General features: G+C 47.1%; 1 protein-coding gene and 1 long non-coding RNA gene across 4 annotated transcripts in view; one reads left to right on the top strand and one right to left on the bottom strand.

Moving 5' to 3' along the window:
* CSNK2A2 (casein kinase 2 alpha 2) overlaps positions 1-15,349 on the top strand; it is a 31,687-nt gene extending 16,338 nt beyond the window's left edge. The window contains exons 5-12 of one of the 3 annotated variants that reach the window (XM_007671987.4): positions 1,703-1,762; positions 3,495-3,578; positions 4,781-4,891; positions 5,027-5,128; positions 6,088-6,188; positions 7,366-7,514; positions 8,689-8,782; positions 14,889-15,349. In XM_007671987.4, coding sequence (XP_007670177.1) covers positions 1,703-1,762; positions 3,495-3,578; positions 4,781-4,891; positions 5,027-5,128; positions 6,088-6,188; positions 7,366-7,514; positions 8,689-8,765 — 684 coding nt within the window. In that variant the 3' untranslated portion in view covers positions 8,766-8,782; positions 14,889-15,349. The other 2 variants (XM_007671988.3, XM_039913411.1) reach the window with 2 other exon arrangements.
* A 2,102-nt stretch (positions 15,350-17,451) lies between these two features.
* Positions 17,452-21,941, bottom strand: LOC114815146. Its single transcript, XR_003762922.2, has 4 exons — positions 21,665-21,941; positions 20,517-20,641; positions 19,776-19,863; positions 17,452-17,661 (listed from the first exon to the last, which is right to left on the bottom strand). It is a non-coding gene; the product is annotated as an uncharacterized LOC114815146 (long non-coding RNA).
* Between the last annotated feature and the right edge of the window lie 1,879 nt (positions 21,942-23,820).

Genomic DNA, 23,820 nt, shown 5'->3' with positions numbered 1-23,820 from the left:
AGTACAAGTGCTCTGCACACAGTAAGGGCTCAATGAATACGACGAATGAATTTTTGAAGCCTGTTGCCGGGGGTGGCCCCAGGAATGGAGTCTGGCAGAGGGTGGGGGAGTGCGGAGGTGGTGCTGGGTCAGACCGAGCTCCCCAGGCAGCCCCTGATAGGCCAGCTCTAGTTTTGGACCTGCTCCAAGGCCAGCTCTAGTTTCTGGAATGGGAATTTCAATCCCCCCATAGTGAGATTTCCCTGAAACTGCCTGGCAGTTCCCTGAGCTGGCAGCTAAAATAAATAATAAATGATTATGGTACTTGTTCAGTGTTTACTATGTGCCAAGCACTGTTCTAAGCACCGGGGAAGATACAGGCTAATCAGGTTGGCCACAGTCCCTGTCCCACACGGGGCTCGAGGTCTTAATCCCCGTTTTACAGATGAGGTGACGGAGGCCCAGAGAAGTGAAGTGACTCACCCAAGGTCACAAAGCAGACAAGTGGCATAGCCGGAATTAGAACCCAGGTCCTTCCGTGCTCTATCCACTAGGCCACGAACTTTAAAGTTTATGAAATCAGATGGTTGGACTTGGCTTTGAGAAGACACTTGACCCGATTTTTTTTTTTTTAAAGGGGGATGGGAGAAGGGAGGTTAAATCCTTCTTACTTTGTTAAGAAAGCAATTTGGATTTCATTTCATTTCAAGCATCTCTGGTGAGAGTCTGCCGACATGGGTGGAGATTCTTCTTGACACTAGGAGCGGAAAGAATGAGATAGCTAAAAGTGATGAGTTACAGAAAGATACCAGAGAAGCTCCATTTGCGCTAATTATGACCTAGGGGTTTAGTTCACCCTGGAGGTGGTTGGGTGACAGATTTTAATGGTGTTAAGTGACAACGCTTTGAGGCTATTAAAATGAGTCTTGAATCTTAAATGCCTTTCTGGTGCCTCACAACAGCTGAAAGATTAAAGTACCCAGTGAGAATATAAAAGCGGGCTTATTTTTACTGCAGATAGCGATGTCTTCCGTAGATCAAGAGTAGAAAACTTTCCATTTTTGCCTCCTAGTGTGACCTCTGAATCCTTACGCTTGCCCTCTAGGTAGATCGAGGACCATTTCTTCCTGCTACTAAACATTCTCTACTTTGGCGTGGGCTCGAGTAGTGGGGATTTTATGACACCCTTGGCAGACCGAACTTGCCACCTCCTTGATGGTTTGCTCTCCCAAGTGCCAAGAGCACCCTCAGCGCCAGTGGAGCACCCCTTTGTATCTATTTCTCAAGTAGCTTGCTACCCGGCTGGTACTCTGCCAAGTCGGCCAGCAGACCTCTTGAAGCTCATCTCTCCATTTGACAGTTCATTGGGAGCTCTGTAAATTGCCTGGCGGAGCAAAGTTGTGTGGTGGCTGCATAGCCAGGGAGAAAGTTCAGGCACCATCTCCCTTCCCAGGTAATTTGCGCTTACTGGATGATCATGGAGAGACTCTCTGGAGCCTTGAATTCATTCTTTTTTGCCCCTTTCCTGTCCCAGATGTGAAACCAGAATGTTCCCTATTGGTCTCTGGTTCTCTCTGGTAGCTCCTTGATACATATTAAAGAAAAGAATTCTTAAAAACAACGGTCTGCCTCTGAATTCAGCATCGAGACCTTTCCTGTGGAAAGTATTAGACTGAAAAACAAAAGAAACAGCAACTGACTCTTCTGTTTTACCTCATTCCAGCAACTCTACCAGATCCTGACAGACTTCGATATCCGGTTTTATATGTATGAACTGCTAAAGGTGAGTGATGTTTTGGGACAGGAGGTCAAGGCCACCTTCTTGTTCTTTAGCAGAGTTGGGTTTTGTTAAACAGTTTTAGAGAGCGGACTTTTTCAGGAAAATATTTAGCATTCACGTGGGCGCACTGAAAGGAATGTAAAGAATTGTGAAAAAATATGCAAAATGGAATAAGAGTACATTCATTGGGCTTTTGACATCATTGACAGAAGTTATCAGAAGAAATTGTGGGTTGACCTATGGGGGGAAAAAATCCCCTAGACGTGAATCCAATAAATGTTCTTATCTGGATCTGCCTATACATTTTTCCCCCTCAGGGTGATTATTTTAACCGAGAAGTTCCCAGGCAAAAGACATTAGGCCCAGTGGCATCAGTTTGACAGGTTTTCTGTTTTTTCCACTGAATGGCATCTGGGGCATTCACAGAAAGACCGAAGGAAAGATAAGACCGAATGATCTTACTAGATCTTTCTCGTTGACTCAACTGGCACTACTGCTGGCATCCTGTGGATAAAATTAGGTCTTTGGGACTTTGACTCGCACCTCCCACTGGCAGCACAAAAACACTATATTTAAGGTAAGATAGTCTAGGTTTTAAATGGAGGGCAAAAGTTATGCTCCTTAAATAGAGCCCGGTAGTTCTTTTTTCAGAAGGTGGTCAATAAAATAGGTACTCTGACTTCCTACTTGGTCTGTGATCCCTGCAAGCAATAGGTGCATAATTCCAGCTCAACAGTAGGAGATACACTGTCTTCATCATAAGATATAGCAACTGAGAGCTCAGCACAGTGGAAGATTAGGGTCCCAGCCCACTCAGGCTAAGCCCAAAATGGGATAGGCCCATACCATGCCTGAGCTGATTTCTGGGCAGGATCAGATTGCAGGTGCCTGATAGTCGTGCCCGAAAAATGGTTTTGTCAATTCCTGGACTTTGTAGTTCCAGTGGATGCCTGGAGACTGCTTGATGGGGGCCAAGGGGTCCCTCAGGAGGTCCAAAACAAGGAACAGTAGGGTAAGAATGTGAAGCCAGGCCCTATTCCCCTCCATTTTGGGTCTCTGTCGAACAGCCCCAGCAAAAGTTATAAAAATATCCTTTTATGTATTTACTGTTGTAGAGCAATGTAGTGCCCTGACCCAAGCCCTCTAGTCTTAGAACTCTGACCACAGGGACCACCGTTGAACTCTCCCAAGCACTTAGTACAATGCTCTGCACCCAGTAAAACACTCAATAAATACCACTGATGATGATGGGAGAGATGTTAGCGAATGTGGGTTCGCGGCATGCAGTGGCACTGGTCTTAACCAGATCCCTTCATCAGGAACAACAAATCAGGAGAGTCCATTTTTGAGTACGTTATAATATCGTCCATGTTTCTGAGAACCCGTCTTTTAGGGAGGCAGATTTCTAAAGCCCTTTTGTCAGAGGTCTTAAGCTTCAGACGTATTTAAAGAAATACATATATAGCGCTCATTAAGGTAGGAAACTCTCATGAGGCAACCGCCCAGAAGTCAAACTGAAAAGGATGGGTTTAAACTAACTCCTTTTTTCTAGTGTATTTAATGAAGTGTCGTCACCCTCCAGTGATGGATACTATAGGCCAGGTGCTCTGACTTTTTTCTTAGGTCAGGGGTGCCATGAGTGGATGAATTTCAGGAAGATCTTGATGTTGGTCAGATTCTGAGGTCCCGAAGCATTCTGTGGGGCTCAAAGGTGTATATTTTATCTGTCTGCCAGGCCCTGGATTACTGTCACAGCATGGGGATCATGCACAGAGACGTCAAACCCCACAACGTCATGATAGATCACCAACAGAAAAAGGTACTGTCACCTCCGAGCAGGAGGATGGTTTTGGAAGGCTTCGGAGCGGGCTGAGCTATTTTCTTAAACTTGGTGTGATCCATCTTCTCTCTCCTTCATTCGCTTCTGAACTCTGCCGCTTGCCAGCTGTGTGACTGTAGGCAAGTCACTTCACTTCTCTGTGCCTCACTTACCTCATCTGTAAAATGGGGATTAAAACTGTGAGCCCCACGTGGGACAACCTGATCTCCTTGTATTCTCCCCAGCGCTTAGAACAGTGCTCTGCACATAGTAAGCGCTTAACAAATACCAACATTATTATTATTATTATATTGACTTCGAATTTGCTTGCCGTCAGGTCTAAAGTTCAAGCGATTTTGCTGGCCTGAGGCAGGCAACCCAAGCACCTGAAGTTCCTAGATCAGAAAGCCATCAGCGTCACTTAGTGTTCATTCCCAAATTCTGGATCCCATGGTTTATTGGCACTAGCATATTCCCTGTGAATTCCTTAGCAGATGATGTGTGGTTTCCACCCCCACTCCCCACCACCGCCCAACAGCCTTTAGGCAAACCTGAATGCTCTTTTTAAACTTATTTCCAACTATAGCTAGTTCACTTCTCAACTACTGGCTAGCTGTTTTAACAATTGGTATTGTCAGCAGTGAATGAGCCACCCAGTAAGAGCTTTATGCAACTCGAGACAATTCTACAAATAGGCTGCAAAACACAGCTCATACCCAGTGCTGCAAAAGCAGTATGGCACAGTGGGAAAAGCATGGGCCTGGGAGTCAGAGGGACCTGGTTCTAATTCTGGCTCCGCCACTTGTCTGCTGTATGACCTTGGACGGATCATTTACTTCACTTCTCTGTGCCTCAGTTCCCTCATTTGTAAAATGGGGATTTAGACTGTGAGCTCCATGTGGGCCGTGGCCTGTGTCCAACCCGATTAGCTTGTTTCTACCCCCGTGCTTTGAACAATGCGTACACAGTAAGTGCTTAACAAATACCCATTTAAAAAAAACCCCAAAAACATAATTCCAGAAATGATCCCATAATCGGGGTCAAATGAAAGTGTGAAATGGAAGAATGAAAGTGCTGGACATTTGAGGTGGCTCACTTAATAAGAAATTTTAGGTCCGATCGACTTTGGTCGCGTTGCCTGCCAAGAAAGAGCTAAATAGAAGGACTCCCGATTGCATTTGTACCTTTTGTTGTTTGTATAGTTGCGACTCATAGACTGGGGACTGGCAGAGTTCTATCATCCTGCTCAGGAATACAATGTCCGTGTGGCCTCTAGATACTTCAAAGGACCAGAGCTCCTCGTGGACTATCAGGTAAAGCGATACCTGCACCCTTTGGACATTCAAGTCTGGGATCTTGATAAAGCCCACATAAAAGCGGAGAGGTCTGAGGTGAGGAAAAAGCAGTCCCCTTGCCATACTGATACATGGTTTTCCTCTTCTCCCCAGATGTATGATTACAGCTTGGACATGTGGAGTTTAGGCTGTATGTTAGCCAGCATGATCTTCCGGAAGGAACCCTTCTTTCACGGTCAAGACAACTACGACCAGGTAAGGAATTGCCATTTGGCTTTTCCGTGATTTTCTTCGTTGCCTTTTATCTGGAAGAGCAGATGGGAGAGTATCGTATAGAGGGATCTAGGTGGATTATCTGTCTGCCTTTCCCCATGATATATATTGAGTCACCTCCTGGATGTAGCGCCCTGCACTAGGCACTTAGGGCATTTAACGAGGTGTGAGCTCTACCCTGGAGTTTCTACAGAGAGTGCAGAGTACGTTCTAAACTGCTCCGTGGTCACGACCTCTCCACAAGGCAAATAATAAACAACTCTATCCCTGTGACAATACAGAAGCCAGTAAAGGTCAGTACCTTCCCAGGAATATAAAGTGAGTCAGAAATGGAGCCAGGAGCCAAACTCAGATCAGCCCAGAGTTCATTAGACCAGAGTTCCCCAGATGGTGTACTCAAGTGAGGTCTCCGAAGTGCTTCTGGAATCTTGAATGTTGGATTTTCCCGTGCATGGTCAGGCAAAATCCCAAGTGTGCTTGGCCGTGTTCAACCCATGTAAGACTGGCCGTAATCTTGGGTGACAAGTATGTGGCTAGTACACTTCTACCTGTACTTTTCCATGTGCACCTCCATGTTCTTGGCATTTGGTGGAACTTGTGGGGTGGTGGAGGAAAGACGGGCAGGAAGGCGATACGTACAGAAGCAGAAGCATTTCCCGACGCATCCCAGACTGAAAGCGGATGGGCGGTCTTGATAACTTGAAATCCAGAGAGCTGCGAAAGTTGCAATGTTGGAGGTAAAAACTGAGAGGCATGGATTTCTCCCCAAGCCTGGGCTGTTCTGCCAGGTGGTAATGGATTAATTTCTCAGGTTAGGCAATAGCTTTTGAGCTCGGATGGTCAGGCGGCAACCCTCTTCCTTCGGCAGAATATCTTTTCGCTTCCCAGGTCGACGACGAAGCCATTTCGGTGAGGTTCTCTAAGTCTATTTTGTGTTGCAGCTTGTCCGCATTGCCAAGGTCCTGGGCACAGATGAGCTATATGGGTATCTGAAGAAGTATCACATAGACCTGGACCCACACTTCAATGATATCCTGGGACAGTAAGTAAGAGAGAAAGGGCTTTAGCATATCTTTAACATAGAGAAGCAGCGTGGCCTGGTGGGGTAGAGCACAGGCCTGGGAGTCACAAGGACCTCGATTCTAATTTCGGCTCCACCACTGGCCTGCTGTGTGACCTTGGGCAAGTCACTTCACTTCTTTGTGCCTCAGTTACCTCATCTGGATTAAGGCTGTGAGGCCCATGTGAGACATGGACTGTGTCCAACCTGATTACTTTGTCCCTACCCCAGCGCTCATAAGAGTGCTTGGCACTTAGTAAGTGCTTAACAAATGCCTTTTTAAAAAACTAAATCTGTTTCAGACCTACAGAGCTGACATTACCATCCAGTGATTTTTTTCTCTCCTCTCCAGGTTTATGGAAAAATAATGGTGGATTTATTAAGTGTTGATTATGTGTTAGACACTGAGGTAGGTACAGACTAATCAGATGAGACACAGTCCCTAACCCATGTAGGGTTCACAGTCTAAAGGAAAGAGAGAACAGGTATTTAATCCCCATTTTACAGAGGAGGAAACGTGCTCAGAAAAGTTGAGTGCCTTACCCAAGGTCACCCAGCAGCCAAACGGCAAGAGTCCATATTGGAATTCAAATCTCCCGACTCCCAATCTGACTCTCTTCCCACTAGACCACACAGTCTCCTGAAAAATAAACACGGTACTTAATAGATTAGACAGAGTTTTCATTGTGAAGTTTTTGGACATTGTATGGGTCTGTCTCCAAAGAATGGAATGCTTAAACCTGGATTACTGTAGATGGTTTTTAAAAAAAAGATCAGTGCGGAAGGCGTAATTAGTTTAGCTAGGCTGATTCTTGTATACAAATCCCTCCGGGACCTACGGGAATGTGTTTAGGATTAAGAAAAACAGGCCTGCCAACAACCAAGCATGCTGAGTTGTGAAGAAAGGCCTTTGAAAATGTTACCCATGCTTTGGCAGGTGATCCTTCATGAAATTTGGAAGGAGAGATTACCGTTGAGTTACTGGGTGTGGCTGTGTCCCTAAGGATAAGGGCTAGTTAATGACACCGTGCCCTCTGAACAGCAGTGGCCCAAGCTGGCTCCGTGAAATGCACGAACTTGAAGGTGACTACTGCCCCAGTAGTTTGCAGGGGTTTTGTTATTCTCAGACTGTTCACTAACGCTCTCTTCTTTTCTTCAGACATTCACGGAAGCGCTGGGAAAATTTTATCCACAGTGAAAATAGACACCTCGTCAGCCCCGAGGCCCTGGACCTTCTGGACAAACTTCTGCGTTACGACCATCAACAGAGGCTGACTGCCAAAGAGGCTATGGAACACCCATATTTCTGTAAGTTCCGTTCACTGAGGTGGGTCTCGGGAAAGTCTCTCTTAATACTTAGGAGGCAGAATTTTAGAAAGAAACAGACTGTGGTGGGCTGTGGCGTCCCAGCTCCTAAATCCAGTTTTGCTGTTTTAGACTGCACAAAATTAAAGGCACTTTGCACCCAAGGTTGTTGTTGGGTACTGGGATCAGCTCCAGAGAGTTGTTGCAGGAAGTCAAGCATTGAAAAAAGCTCTTGTGAAGTCTGCTGTTTTTTTGGCTTCCTTGGATTTTTGTAGAAGCCTAGTGGACACAGTGGAACGCATGACTGGAAAATCTTTTTAACTTTCGCTGCGAGATTCTCACGTAACGCCAACCAGACACCCCAAGCCCTGTTCACCACAGAGCGAGTGGGCGGGATCGATGGTCAGCCAATTAAGAGGAAGGATTACCGCCGTCCAAGTGGCAGAAGCAGCGCTTTAACCTCAGCTGCGGCGTCACCCGCAACAACAAAATGGACCCCCAAGTCCCGCTTGCTTGCTGAAGGTGGACCTCTTTTGACTCTTCACTGGCAGGCTTCCTCCAGCCCTTGCAATAAGAAGAGTTACCACTGCTGAGGTGGTTAGGCAGAAGCCAGGCACATTCTACCGGTTGCCTCTCTGCTTAAAATTAACTTCAGATATGCTTTTTCCAAAATGCAGTGGTTGCAATTTTTGCCTTTGTAAATTCCATATATATGTATCCCTTTGTGGGCAGGATTCTATGTCTGTTTTATCTTGTATCTACCCCATTGATGAATGCAGTTTTAAGATGTAGTAAATGCTCAATAAATAACCCAACTATTGTTCTAAAAATTCAGAAATAGCTTAAGAAACCCGGAAAACCGACACGGATGTTCCCCAGTATGTATAAACCCCATTTGGGTAACCAAGAGCCGATTGTAGTCTTTTAAAAATCAGGAATGAACATTGAGGAATTGAGGTTTGCTTAGATTTCGGGGCCGCCTTTTACGGTGCTCAAAGACCTCGGCACACGTGACGAACATTTAGTAAACGCGCAATCGTTAAATGGAGGAAGAATTTTTTACCAGGTTGAAAACATCGACCGAAGCGCCGTGTATTCACTCAGCCGTATTTATTAAACGCTTACTGTGTGCAGAGCCCTGTAGTGCTCTGGCTGACTTGGAATATCTCTCTCGCAGATCCAGTGGTGAAGGAGCAGTCCCAGCCCAGCTCAGACAATGCTGTGCTCTCCAGTGGTCTGACAGCAGCTCGATGAAGACTGGAAAACGACGGGTAATTCGAGATTGATGCTTTCCAATAAACCAACCAACCAAAAAAAGTCTTGAAGGAAAACTACAGTGTGATATAAGAAATTCTGATAACTCCTCCTAAATGCAAAGAAGAGTAAAGAACTAAAAACCTTTCTGTCAAAAAAAAAAAAGAAAAAGGAAAAAAAAAAATCCGTAAACAAGGAACTGCCATCTTGACAGTTTGACCGTATAGTTTAGGGCCCAGGTAAAGGTTTCTCTCCATTGGAATGAATGGGAGATGAGAGACTCAGACTTGTTGTAATGCAAGTTATATTTAACATCCGGAAGCGACTGTTGAATTAGCCAACTCAAACCAACAAACTCTGAATATCTGATTTCCTATCTATTCCACTGTGGTCTGGGTTTCATTCTGTGGGATCCAGGCTCGAGTTTTAGCAAAATGTCAGCTTCCACTGACGCACCAGCCTCATTTATCAAAAGGAGATATTAAAACAGTGACAGTATTTCTTTTTTTTTTTTAAGCTATTTTACAAATTCATGTTTTATGTACTTATGGTGTGAGCGCTGTGGGGGACTGTACCTCATCACTGCAGTTTTCCTTTAAGTCTCTCAGCATATGAAAATGAACTAAGAACGCCTATTGCAAAAAAAAAAAAAATCCTCTTTGGTATCAGCTGACGTCACCGAAACCTTGGGTCGTCAGTCGCCAGGGACCACAGTCTTGTCAAAAGTTAAGTAGGGGTGGACTGGGAGAGGTGTTTGTCCAGGGCTCAGGGCATCTCCATAAGTCCTTCTTTTTCCTTTTTGGTTTAGCCATTTTCCACCATACTGGCAGAGAGAAGCACCATTTTCTTGCCAGGGTGTAAGTGTGCGTCCGTTATCAGTTCATCATATTGAAACATTCATTTACCACCAGACAAAAGAATGAAAAGTTAGTACCTCAAAATTGGAACAAAAGCAAAATGATCCCAAATCGTGTCTTCAGGAAATACTCTGGGGGATAAAGGAAGGGAAGACCAGGGAATCTGTTGGCTTTTATTCTTCTTCTTTTCTCCCATAGGGGAAATCATTTCCCCTAGAAGTCTGGGAAGTGAATACTTTGGGGCTCTGATGTAAAGGACAAGTAACCGTGTAATGTAATACATGGATTACATGCTGTGATCTGTGCAGAGCAAATCTCATCATTCATGCGTGAGAGTCTGGAGTGCTGTGGGAAAAAATGCCCTGAGGAAGCAGAAGGCACCCAGGAGGAAAAGGAGGAGGAGGAGGAAGGGAAAGAAGAAGAGGAGGAGGCGGTGGAGCGGGGCCGGGAAACGTGAAGGGATCGGGGGAGGTGAAATTAGGGATAGGGAAAGGGGAGTGAGCCATTACGGAGCGTGGATCCAGGACAGTGGTTCCCGAGCGATAGCAGATAAGCTGGATTTTTGTCATTCAGTGCCGTTATTTCATTTTAGAGATTCTCCCTCACGAGTTATCACCATCCTGGTCCAACTCCATTAGTCCCATTGATCACAGAAGCCTCCAGTGGGTCCCGGCTGGGAATCCGGCCAGAGTCTGTGGAGACATCATAAACGTTAGGGCGGAGCTACGTGTGCAAACCACCCGTACCACACATTAGGACTTCTTTTCTTAACTATTTAATAATGCCATACATTTTTATATGGTTAGATTGTTTGTTTGAAACATCTGTTTACATTCCATATTCCAATAAAATCATATTGGTATTGGTAGTAGGTCCTATCTATACATGTAAATTCTATTTTTGTCTTCTAGTCTCTGGGAATTTTAAATGCCGATAAAATTCTCCCTTTGATGCAACTGAGAGGACCCTAAAGCCAGGAAATGCAAAAGTGAAGGTTCTCATACCAGTTCTTCCTTGCCTACGTTTTGTGTCCTGGATATAGCGCTTGCCAGTTACACTTTGGCTACGGGCTGAAGCGGCCAGTGTGTTTGTCAGAGTAGCAGCCTCCGGCCATTACAGCCTTAGACAGTACAAAGCCAGGAGCTAACTGAGACCAAAGGAGCCTGGCTCAGGATCTTGGGAAAGCAGTAACACAGTTCTTCTTTCTCTTCTCCACCTCTCCCGCCCCTCCTCCTTTCCCTGCAAGCGAGAGAAGCACCTACCTGGAGGAAAAAAAAGTCAACTGATCTGCACGTGCTTCTCCCTCCTCTGACCATTATTAAATACGCACTGCACAGCTAACTGGTCTGCTCCTGGCAAGGTTTTAAAGGCGGGTTTTTACCAAGGACCACCGCTGCCTAGCATTAGGAGCCGGATGTGTGTTTTTTCCCAAAGCTTGACCAAGAGATCTTCTCTGGTGGGTAGACCAGTTTCGCTTTTCAGCACCCTGCAGGGAAGAAAAAAAAAATCCAGTTTGAAAATATGCCCGTCGGTTGACTTCTGGTTTGAGTTCCCTCTCAAACGGGGTGGTTTTTCCTCCTACCGCACCCTTTTATGTCTTCAGAATACCCAAGATAAGCATCATCTCGTACAGTGTAGAGATTCTGGTTTGTCTGGATTTTCGGTCTCACCTCTGACCCTGGACAGTTTGTGGCTTAAAAAGACCATGTAGTGGAAGGAGAGGGAAGCAATAAATGCGTAAGGAAATACACTCCTGGTGCCATTATAAGCTGTTGCTCTGACGAACCGAGGAAAGACAGGATAATAAATCTGGACCGGGATGGCGGCTATCCCAAAAGACAAGTCTCCTCTTACGCCTTAAGTGTCGTGATGAGTTTCCTTGAATTCAGAGCATGCAGTTGACCTAGCACCTGGGCAGTGGCCTTTGTGGTCAGAGAGCGGGTTCACTTCCCCGCTCGCCTCCCGTTCATTTTAACTTGAGGAGGGGAGATGGCCACGTGTCCGTCTGGAGCATACACTGGCCCGGATTGCAAGAGGAGAGCCCCGAACTCCTGCTGGACTAAGTAATAAAGCTGGATGTGGATCTGCCCTCCTGCTGATGGATTGTTGGAGGTGGGGTGGCCCGGTAGGGAAGAGGCTCCGTGAGCCTCTTAACATTTTTGTGTAAATCAATTTCTCGACAGGTTCTACTCTCTCTTCAAAATGGATCGTTCCTAGTCCAGCTGGATTTCTTCCAACGGACACTCTAGCACATACGTACTCTGGGCTCAAAGCAAACGGTTGGCGGGAGTCTGAGAAGGAAAGCAATCAAACTTCTCAACCTACACTCGGGTTAAGTGTGAAGGGGTTAGAGAGGATAAACTAGAAAAGATTTGGGGGCTTGAGGGAAAGGGCGAGGGAGGTTAAGGGAGGGGGAAAATGAGAATAGGGTAGTGTGTAGTGCAGCTAAGGAGAGACGAGGCAAGCAGAATCAATACACAAATGAGGAATTGTAAAAGCCAAGAGGTAGAGGAATTCTTTGACGGATGCCAGAGAGAGTTGTTCTGGAAGGGCCTTGAGAGGGGGAAGATGGTATTAGGTTCTAGCAGGAGAAACTTCCTGAAAGGGAGATCATAAGGGATAGGGACATTGTCCTTTTTAGATTCCCCCAACCAAAATTGGAAAACGCAATAGAAAAAGTGGAATACGGGGACTGACTTGAACTAGCCCCAGAGGACTAGTTGAGAGAAGTCTTCCAAACTTAAAACCGTGCATACTCAGGGAAGCATTTTATGTTTTCTAATATGCTCCATGAATCGGGACGGGCTAGCTTGGATGCTGGAATCTGTCTCCAGGGACAACAGTAGAATACTTGGGTAAAGTCTAGGGCCTCTTAGGACACTTCCAAAGAGGCATCGAGATGATGGGGTGCCAGGTCTGCCACATCCGTTGTAGAAGCAGAGGTCTTACGATGCTGCCATAAAAGAAGTCCCCGCTACAGAAAGGAACGGCAGGTAGCTCACTGGGTTGGAGTTATTTGAACGCGCCCCTTGTTGCTAAAGTCCATCGAGGAGAACGGCAACCGAGATGCAGAGCGAAACCGCAGGATACTGCCCGTTGCCTCGGAACGTGATCTCGGGGTGGAACCGAAGTCCACCTTAAAAGGCTGAGATCCGGTAGAAAGACTTCGATGAGAAGCTAGGAGTCGAGGGAGCGAATGGGAAACCGTGTGTCTTAAGTCTCCAGAGATGAGGATAGAATAAACCTTTTTAAGCTCTGTGGATTGGTTTCGGGAAACAAAAGCTCAACCCCTTTGAAGTGGGAACCGGAAGAAGTGGCAACCTGTTGTGGAACGGCACACACATTGCCTGACTTTGATGGGAGACTCAATAAAGAGTGCTTCAAGCATAATTCTTGACCCTGAACTGTATTTATTAGGATTGTAAAGAGAACCTTTTTTTTCTACCGGACCAACGAAGTAACAGCTTTCTCCTGCTGACCGTTCCGGCCGAAGGCGGAATATTAGGGATTGGGACTGAAACCCAGAGCCTGGCAGGAAAGCCCGGATGATACCTTCGTAAGGAATCACGGAGCCTTCCACCTCCTACCCGTTGGCCGGAAAGCAACACCGTCTGGAGCGTGAGCCTTAACAAATGACTACTTGAGACGCAGTGGGCCACCTGTCTTTGTATCACTGGATGACTCGATGACTGATGTATGATGTATGCTGCTGCCCTCAGAGGAAAGACAAATGCCATGTTAAACCTTATCTGTTTTCATAAATAAAATTTAAAAAAAAAAACAAAACAACCTACTGTGAGACCTGGGCGACTTAGCATTGCTAGGAGAACCTTAACTCTTGCATTTCCTGTCTCTCTGGGGGAGGTTTGGGATGAGATCTGTACCCTAAAGGTTATGTTTCTGTGGTGTTCACACTTGATCCTCAGGCCTTGACTGCTGACCTGTAAGTGTTTGGGGAGAGGAACTGGAGCAGTTTCCTGGGTGGAGTTGCACGTTTGTATTTTTGCATAAAGTCCGCAGCTTTTAAGCAGCATTGCTCATGGAGACACCAGAGTCCTGCCTTAGGCCCTGAGGAGTTGGGCAGTGTGTGTTCTGCTGCACACTGTTCCAGGTAACTTATACCAGACATGTACTCTTGCATGAATGAGAAGTGGTTTTTTTTTTTTTTCCCCCCTCCAATTGCCAGTGGAAGTTAATTTTCATTTTGAAATTAAGCCAAGGGACTCTTCTTTATAATTTCCATTCGGAGTTGGAAATGAGTAGAGTGGCTTTGACTTTACCGGCAAAAAAAAAAAAAAAGCAAAGGAAACGTTGATTTTTTTCTTTTAATTAGTGCTGCATCTGCTCCCGCCAAACATATGGATGTATCGATACGGCTGCATGGGATTTTCTCCGTCTTTACATACACATAAAGCACTGTCTCCTCGATAGATTCACTTTAGGTGGACACTAGGCGCTGGATAACATTTTGTCCATAAAGGGATGCATTTAAAACCCATGGCTAGCCTTGAGCGTGACGTGGCTCCCGCTAGCGTGCGAACTCAGCTCTCTAGAAACATGACTTTCAGAATGCTTTTCGAGGTACACAGTCCCGACTCACCCCACTTGTTACGGGGAGTGGCCGGAGAAAGAACATGACGTGTAGTTTTCAGCTCCTGGGCTGTGCAAGGGAGACAGTTGATGTGTATTCTAACTTGTTGGCTACAGCCGTGTCGGTCAACGGCTTCAACCTTTCTTCCTGCAGGGAGCATGATAATAGCAGCAGTGTTTTCACTCACCTGTCCACTTTGACCCTGCCCAAGTGGGGCACCCACGTTGAGGATCCAGGGTTTGGCTGCTGAGCTTGTCTATTATGACGGAGGGGTGGTCCGTGCTTCGGAAAAGCATCCCGAGCCCGACGAAAGTGGCTAATCGAAACTCAGAGTCACAAGATAGTCGCGCGACATACCCTGGTCAATAATGCATGGTGTGGCATTGACTAGCGTCAGGTGGAATGCGTCCGTTCTTAAGACAGCGGCTGGCTTTTGCGGGCGGGGAAACGAGCGGGAGCTGGCAGAAGTCCTACCATTACCTCGGGCTCGTGAAAGAAAGTGACAGGGGTCCTGTCTTTTTGACCACTTAGTTGGGAGGCGAAACACGAAAGCTAAATTACTTGCAGCCCTGCCAGTCGGCAGAGAAGAAAGGCCTGGTCAAACGGAGGCGAGCTGTCCGCTTCAGACGACCGTCGTTAACGCTCTCTCTTCCCTCCTCCCCTCTCTCTTCCCAGGTCCGATGCTGTTCCTCCTAATTTTCCGTAAGCAGAACGAGAACCAAATCAAACGTCTTAACGTGTGTGTACAGACATCAGGTGCAGCGGACAGACCCCGTCACAGTGACAGGTTCCGAGAGCGTGAAGCACACCAGCCGAATTGCGCCCGACACTCTATAAAACAAACCTCCTCACTTCTGAATGTAAAAGGTTCATTCGCCTTTGACTTCCCGTTGACCTCTTCCTGACCCAGAAAGCATGGAAAATGTGAAGGGTATGCAAAAAAAAAAAAAAATGGTTGTTGGCTATTGTTGCTCTCCTTCCCCTGGCCTTGGCCACCCCACCCAACCCCCCAGCCAATTCTATTAATTAGCTGGCCACGAACTCCAGTTGGGGAGGGGCGGGGAATATATGGCATGATGGACAGTTATATATTATAATTAAAAATATATATTATTGAATAAAAGTTTTAAAAGAAATGGATGGAGAGTTTTCAGTACGGCAGGAGCCGTGAGTCGAGATTCCCACGGCAGCTGGAGATCCCGGGATTAGTGGGACTAAGATCGTGACCTCTCGGGGCGGGGTTAGCTCGCGTCCCGTTTAGCGTTGGAGAGGTTAGTTGAGGACGGGAGCGGCTTGAGGGAGAGGGCGAGACCTCGCTGCTGTTGTAATTCCCCGGAGTAGCACGGAAGGTTAGCGACATGGAGGGAGTCACTTCTTGGGAATCAGGCTGGTCGCCCACAGTAATTAGGAGGAGGAGGGTTCAGTGAACCTGTCGGGAAAAGTTTCCCCTTTGTTTAATAACTAGCCCTCTCTTTGATCACACAGATTCCTTTCTTTCTTTCCAGCAGGTTGCGGGACTGGCTACCATTTTAGCTAGTGAACAAATCTCCTTGCCTCTGCATTAACAGTGGACTCAGGAAGATTGCTTAGCTTCTTCCCCCCCCGCCGCCTTCCCTTCCCCTCCCTTCCCCATCCCCTCTCCCCTCCGCTGTACCCCCGCCCCTCGTGAATCTGACCCGCTTCAGGGTTAGTAATCACGGGGAAGGGCCGGCCCATCATCCCGGGGAAGGGCCGGCCCATCATCCCAGGGTAGGGGGCATCGGCTGGGCACGGTCTAGTTCCTGGAACCTTTAATCAGTTCGAAGTAGGAAATAGCGAATCCGAAAAATCAAGGGACTGGCCCAGATGGGAAAAAGAAAGTTACCGTTAGCAGTGAAAGGTGGCGGTGTCTGTACCCAGAGAGACCTTTTCCCACCTCAATGAAAGCCGGAGATAAAATCGCTAATTCTTCATTGTTTGCCTACCCACCCCTACATCACCTTCATCTTCCTGGCAGGTCATGCCAGTGAAGAGGAAAGCTTGAGGGGACTACCGATGCGCTCGTCTCCCGTTCTCTTCTGCCAATGCTTCCCTGGGGCATCCTGCTGGTCCTACATGAGAACTTTTAAAAAAGGGGGGAAAGAGCACTCAATTGGAACTGATCGGAAGTCGAGTCAGCTAGGCCTTCGTAATCAGTCCTCATGACAATCCCTCCTCTGGTCCGTCATCTGCTGAATTTGAACAGGCGAAACTGGGCAAACAACTCTGTGTACACACAAAGTATATTTTTTCGAGGACGGGGGCGGGGCGGGGGGGAGAGCGGTATACGGCAGAGGGGTAGGCGGAAAGGTTACAGTTTTTGTCACGTCATCGCGCTGTCAACCTGTCGCTTGAATCGATCAAATCACCAAGACTGAGCTGCCTCTCTGGAACCTTGGAGCTCATCAACCGGACTTTGTATTTTCCCAGTCTCCGTCTGGCCTAGTTTTTCTGCGAGGTCCCCTGTGTTGAAGCTGATTTTGTAAGGCTACCTCTGATATAAGGCTCTGCTGACCTTTTTTCATCTCCCAGCTCTTTGGAAGCGCAGTAGAAATACCTCTCTATAACGAGCACCTCCCTATACCGCCGTATGTTTCTTATCTCCTAAGCCTTATAGAAGTGGTGCTTTGTATGTGCGTGCGTATATAAAACGTGTATTTATTATCTGTGTGTTGGCCTGTGTGTGAATATGTACCTCGACCCCAAGAGAATCTTGTGATAGGCTGAATGGAACATTTGTTTTCTTTTAACAAACCACAAAACCCCCACGATCACATGGAACTTGGATTCTTACCTTCGAGTTTAAGTTGGCTCCTGTCCCACAGCCAAGCTTGGCATTGCGAGATGGAAGCTCCGTTCGGTGGGGGCTTACAAAGAGGATCAAATGGCCTTTTTAAAAGTAGACAGACTTATGGAGGAGAGGAGCTCCAGTAGACGGAGGAATATTCGGTGGGAGCCATTTCGCAAAGAATAGGTGAATCAGTTGCCATCTAAAGAACCTACATATGTTTACTCATTCCCCGGTTAAAAATGTTCCCAAACCCAGCTTGCTCACCTATGTGTGGAAATCCAAAATTCACAGACACTTCCTCCTGGAATCCCTCCTAAAAACAAAGGCCTGATTTTTCAGGGCTAGTGTTTCACTAGATGTGTTCTTTACGGGCTGAGTGTTTCGGGGAGAAAATTTTTCGGCAGAAAATTATTATCGTCACGGTATTGGTTAAGATATTTGTTAAGCGTTTATTACGCGTTAAGCACTGTTCTAAGCGCTGGTTGTCCTATATTGGTTGTCCTGTACGTATCCGGGGCAAGCTTCACACTAAGCGATTATCTGATGTTTTCTGCCATGGGCCATGTGGAGGTATCGATCGCTGGAGAAGCATGTACCCCTAGTTTCACCTCTGTATTTGCCCTGGGGATCCTGATGACACTGGAATGACAGAAAACATCTCAGCATTTGTCCGGGCGCAGCAATTGTTGTTGGTATTTGTTAACCGCTTACTATGTGCCGAGCACTGTTCTAAGCGCTGGGGGAGATACAGAGTAATCAGTGTTGTCCCTCGTGGGGCTCACGGTCTTAATCCCCATTTTACAGATGAGGTAACTGAGGCACAGAGAAGTTAAGTGACTCGCCCGAAGTCACACAGCTGATAAGTGGCAGAGCCAGGATTAGAACCCACGACCTCTGACTCCCAAGCCCGGGCTCTTTCCATTGAGCCACGCTGCTTCTCCTAACTGTTGGGTGCGGGGCTTTCTTCAGAGCCGCATCTGCTCAACGGGAAGCGGCACGGCCTAGTGGATAAGGCCCGGGCCTGGGAGTCAGAAGGACCTGGGTTCTAATTCCGGGCTCCACCACTCGTCCGCTTGAGCAAGCCACTTCACTTCACTAGACCTCAGTTCCCTCATCTGTAAAATGGGGATTAAGACTGTGAGCCTTGTGTGGGACAGGGACTGTGCCCAACCCTATTGTATATCTCCCACGACTTAGTACCGTGGGAGGCAGCATGGCTCGGTGGAAAGAGCCTGGGCTTCAGAGTCAGGGGTCATGGGTTCGACTCCCGGCTCTGCCACTTGTCAGCTGTGTGACTGTGGGCAAGTCATTTAACTTCTCTGTGCCTCAGTTACCTCATCTGTAAAAATGGGGATTAACTGTGAGCCTCACGTGGGACAACCCGATTACCCTGTATCTACCCCAGCGCTTAGAACAGTGCTCTGCGCATAGTAAGCACTTAACAAATACCAACATTATCATTATTACCGTGCCTGGCACCAAAAAGCGCTTAACAAATAAAAAATGTTTTCCTCTTTCAGATTCAGTGACAAGATGAATATAATATATACATATACACAGACACGTAGTTGTCCTTGGTACTCAAAGAAGACACCACTGATGGGGAAAAGCACAGATGAATATCTGTGGGACCGAAAAGGCCAAGATGAGACCACTGCCTCAGCCACATTGTGCCCACAAAAAAGTCTTTTGTTGTGTTGTCATGTTTGATGTTTGTAACTCCGGACGCCTTGTCTCATTCCTTACCCTGTGTCAAAAAGTACTAATTTCTAAGCCTCCTCACTAGCATGTGATCGTTAAATGAGAGGAGATGCAGCATGGCCTAGTGGAAAGAGCAGAAACAAGTCAGAGTCAGTCGATCGATGGTATTTTTGAGTGCTTGCTCTGTGCAGAGCACCTGGAAGAGTAAGCTACCGCAGAGTTGGGAGACCCGATCCCTGCTCGTGAGAAGCTTATAAAGGCCTAGGTTTTAATCCCGGCCCAACCACTTGCCTGCTGTGTGACCTTAACTTCTCCGGGCCTCAGTTTCCTCCTCTGTAAAATGGGGATTTAAATACCTGCTTTTCTTCCCTCTTAAGACTGTGAGTACCTTGTTGGGCAGGGACTGTTTCCAACCTGATGATCTTGTGTCTACCCCAGTGCTTAGTCCATAGGTTGGCACTTAGCGAGCTCTTAACAAGTAACACAGTTATTAAGGTGACATCTGTGAATTATTTTCTGCCTCATGACAGATTCTCCAGATGTAGACATGATCTGCCTGTTCTCTCAACCATCAATTATTCATTTTAGGGGCTTCGAGCTACGTTTAATTGCTTTCATTTTTATTCTGTAGGAATGTTTGCAAGCAGCCAGCCCCAGAATGAATGGGACATGGTGCCAAGCACTAAAAGCCCCCGCGATTGACTCTTCACAGAAACGTCTCTCAACAATAATGATGATAATAATAGTATTTGTTAAGTGCTTACTATGTGCAAAGCACTGTTCTAAGCGCGGGGGGTGGGGGAAATACAAGGTGATCAGGTTGTCCCAAGTGGGGTTCACCGTCTTAATCCCCATTTTACAGATGAGGGAACCGAGGCACAGAGAAGTTAAATGACTTGCTCAAAGTCACACGGCTGACAAGTGGCGGATCCGGGATTAGAACCCATGACCTCTGACTCCTAAACCCGTGCTCTTTCAACTGAGGCACGCTGGAAGGGACCAGAGTCTCAAACAATCCATCGATCGATCGATGGTATTTACTGAGCACTTACTGTGTGCAGAGCACTGTATCATCTGGAAATTGTGGAAGGAGTCAAGTTCTTAAGTGGGTTTATGTGATTTCTCATTCGTTCTCAGAACCTAAAAAAGGAAGAAAATAGAGGTAGTCCCAAACTCATAGAAAAATAGGTTAGTTCCTTCGACTTGGTTAAATGGAAATGTTGCTGGGTCTCTAGGGTTCAAGGGGGATTGACATTCTTAACCAAGGTACCTCTTTAAGAGCTGAAGTTTCAACTCCAGTGATGTTGAGCCAGGGCCAGCCATTTTAACCCCGAAAAATCCTAGTAGCTGGGAATCAGTCACTGTCACCAACTCCCCAGAAAGTCTAATGGTTCAGTTGTGATCAGGCAGGGTCCCCTCGAAGGAGTTTCTCTTTTATTTCCCTTTGAGATGACCTGGTTTAGAAATACCTTGGGGCAAGTCACTCAGCCTCTGGACTAGTGTTTTCAGCTGTATAATAGGGTGCGACACACTTTGTTACCAGCTAGTGTCTGGACACACTATATGATCCAGGATGAAAATAAAAATTTTAGAGTCAATAGCCAAAGAAATCACCTAGCGTCGGAAGACGCATTTCAAGTGGACTATATTAATAGGATTGGATAAGGTGACTTCGGTCCTATCTTCATGTAACTGGTGACGGGGAATATGAGAACCCATTATTTTTCCATGAAGTAGAGGCAGCTTCCTGTTAAGCCATTAATAAATCAATTTCATCCATCTCTTGCTCTTACGTTCAGTCTGTCTACATGTCTTTCGCTGTGGTGAGGAGACAGCAAGAGCCCGGGGTTTCCGACTTGAGAGCTTTCATTTGGAAGAGTCTGACGAGCACCAAAGCCTTCACCACGAGAATGACATGCTTGGGAGAGAACAGAACAACAGAATTGGCAGCCACGGTTCCCCGCCCATAGGAGAGGGGGAGAGAGAGACCTCATTATTTTTTCTTCCTCACTCTTTCTGCCTGAATGGAGAAGCGGCGTGGTCTAGTAGGTAGATCACGGGCCTGGGAGTCAGAAGGGAGCTGGGTTCTAACCCCAGGTCTGCCACTTGTCTGCTGTGTGACTTTGGGCAAGTCACTTCACTTCTCTGTGCCTCAGTTACCTCAACTGTAAAATGGGAATGAAGGCTGATGACCCTGTATCTTTCCCAGCGCTTAGTAGAGTGCCTGGCACATAGTAAGCACTAGACAAATGCCATTAAATAAAAAACGGTAATGGTTGAGCGGCTACTGCGTGCAGAGCCCTGTACTAAGTACTTGGGAGTTGGTAGACATATTCCCGATCACTAGGAGATTACAATCTAGAGGACTTTAAGAAAAATAAAGCACGGGTAGGGAAGGTGTGGAGAGGAAAGGCTCAGGAGTGAGGTCCTGGAAACCAGGGAGAAGTTTTCTGTCCTTTCCCAATCCCTATAATCCCCATTATGTTATGCTGCGTGTGTGGAAGCAGCGTGGCTCAGTGGAAAGAGCGTCGGCTTGGGAGTCAGAGGTCATGGGTTCCAATCCCGGCTCCGCCACTAGTCAGCGGCGTGACCTTGGGCAAGTCACTTAACTTCTCTGTGCCTCAGTTGCCTCATCTGTCAAATGGGAATTAAAACTGTGAGCCCCATGTGGGACAACCTGATCACCTTGTATCACCCAGCGCTTAGAACAGTGCTTTGCGCATAGTAAGCGCTTAACAAATACCACGATTTATTTTTATTTATTTATCCCTGGCATGGTGCATAACTTGACATCATACGGGGCATTTCACCTCAATCCCAACTCCCGGACGGTTTCTTCAACGTCTTGTTAACCCGGCTGCTAGTTTGGATTCGGGCAGAGGGAGGCCAAGCGTCTCCAAATTTCCGATCTCTGCCAACCCACGGCCGCCTCCGCGCCTACCTCTCTAGTCTGCTTGTCCAGAGCCGGGTCCGCTGCAGGCCGTGGCAAAGAGCTTGAAGGAGAGGACCACTGGGGCAAGTGGTTGGAGGTGGCCACCCTGGGGGTCAGACTCTCCTTCTGCTACAGTTTCCCAGAACACCATGATAGATTTGGGATGATGTAGCCTTTCCTCTCCACAGATTCCTCCCTCGGCCATGATTTCGCCATAAGCAGGCCCGATATACCAAACCCTTCCCAGCCTCTCCTTTCTCTTAATAATAATAATAATGTTGGTATTTGGTAAGCGCTTACTATGTGCCGAGCACCGTTCTAAGCGCTGGGGTAGACACAGGGGAATCAGGTTGTCCACGTGGGGCTCACAGTCTTCATCCCCATTTTACAGATGAGGGAACCGAGGCACCGAGAAGTTAAGTGACTTGCCCAAAGTCACCCAGCTGACAAGTGGCCGAGGCGGGATTTGAACCCATGACCTCTGACTCCAAAGCCCGTGCTCTTTCCACTGAGCCACGCTGCTTCTCTTCCGAACCGTTTCACGACTGCATGTGAGAAAACACAGAGAAAGTGACTTGCCCAGGGTCACACAGCAGACTGGTGGCGGAGCCGGGCTTAGAACCCATGACCTTCTGAATCCCAGGCCGTTAGGCCCTGCTGCTTCTGGAAAAGGTGAACTGTATTTTCGTGGACAAAGTGGACAAAGATTTTCTCTCTCTCACTGACTCTCACACTCATGCATGGATGCAGTCATGGATGCGGTCACAACGGGAGGAGCATTTTTTAAAATCCCAGGGAGTCGCAGTGCCCGGAGAGGGGTGCAATTTACATGACAATTCTGTGGTTGATCGCTGAGTTGTCTTGGCACCCCATCAAACCTATCAAACGTCGTGGAACCTTACTTGTAAAGTTTCCTTCCCTTACGGAACCCGATGCAAGGCGAGAAGGTAATCAATCGGTGGCGTTTTCCGTAGCTTACTCTGTGCAGGCCACTGTATTAAACGCTTGGGAGAGTACAGGAGAGGAAGTAGACAACCCCCTGCCCTCCAGAGGTTACAGTCTAGGGGTGGAGGCAGGCATTAAAATAAATTACCGGTAGGGAAAGCAGCCGAATATGAGTGGCCGTAATTACCGCGGAGGTAGGAAAAATCCCCCAAAGCGGGAATCTGATTTACAAGCCTGATTGGAACTCAAGGCTGAGCCCGCATGGAAATGGGAGGATGGGACAAGGGGCGTTAGCTTTCCACGCCGCCCCGTCTTGTGATGAAAAGGGCCAAGATTCTGTGAGTTACTCTTCCAACCCCTATTTCCAATTCCTCCACACGGATTTATTCAAGACCGAGGCTTTTTCTTTTAAGGCTATTTTGTTAAGTTTCAGGCATTCGTTCATTCGGTCAGTCGTATTTATTCATCGCTTCCTGGGTGCCAAACACTGTACAGAGCACTTGGGAGAGTACAGGACAACGACAAACAGACATATTCCCTGCCCATAACGAGTTCACAGTCTAGAGATACAAGATAATCAGGTTGGAGCCTCAGGGGGCAGGTAAGTATATATCTGTAATTTATTTATTTAGAGTAATGTCTGTCTCTCCGTCTAGGCTGTAAACCTGTGCGCAGGAAAAGTGCCAACTACCTTATATGGTGGCAGAGCGGATAGAGCACGGGCCTGGCAATTGGAAGGTCCTGGGTTCTAATCTCAGCTCCGCCACTTGTCTGCTGTGTGACCTTGGGTAAGTCACTTAACTTCTCTGTGCCTCAGTTCCCTCATCTGTCAAATGGGGATGGAGACTGTGAGCCCCACGTGGGACAGGGACTGGATCCAACCCCATCTGCTTGTATCCCGCCCCAGCAGTTAGTACAGTGCAGCGTGGCTCAGTGGAAAGAGCCCGGGCTGGGGAGTCAGAGGTCATGGGTTCGAATTCCGGCTCTGCCACTCGTCAGCTGGGTGACTGTGGGCAAGGCACTTCGCTTCTCGCTGCCTCGGTCACCTCATCTGTAAAATGGGGATTAAGACTGTGAGCCTCACATGGGACAATCTGATTACCCTGTATCTACCCCAGTGCTTAGAACAGTGCTCTGCACATAGTAAGCGCTTAACAAATACCAACATTATTATTATTACAGTGCCTGGCACGTAGTAAGCGTTTAACAAATCCCATCAT

Source organism: Ornithorhynchus anatinus, chromosome 11, assembly GCF_004115215.2.
Source record: "Ornithorhynchus anatinus isolate Pmale09 chromosome 11, mOrnAna1.pri.v4, whole genome shotgun sequence".
NCBI lineage: Eukaryota > Metazoa > Chordata > Mammalia > Monotremata > Ornithorhynchidae > Ornithorhynchus > Ornithorhynchus anatinus.
The sequence above is the reverse complement of the archived record's forward strand: the minus strand, read 5'-3'. Positions and strand labels throughout refer to the sequence as shown.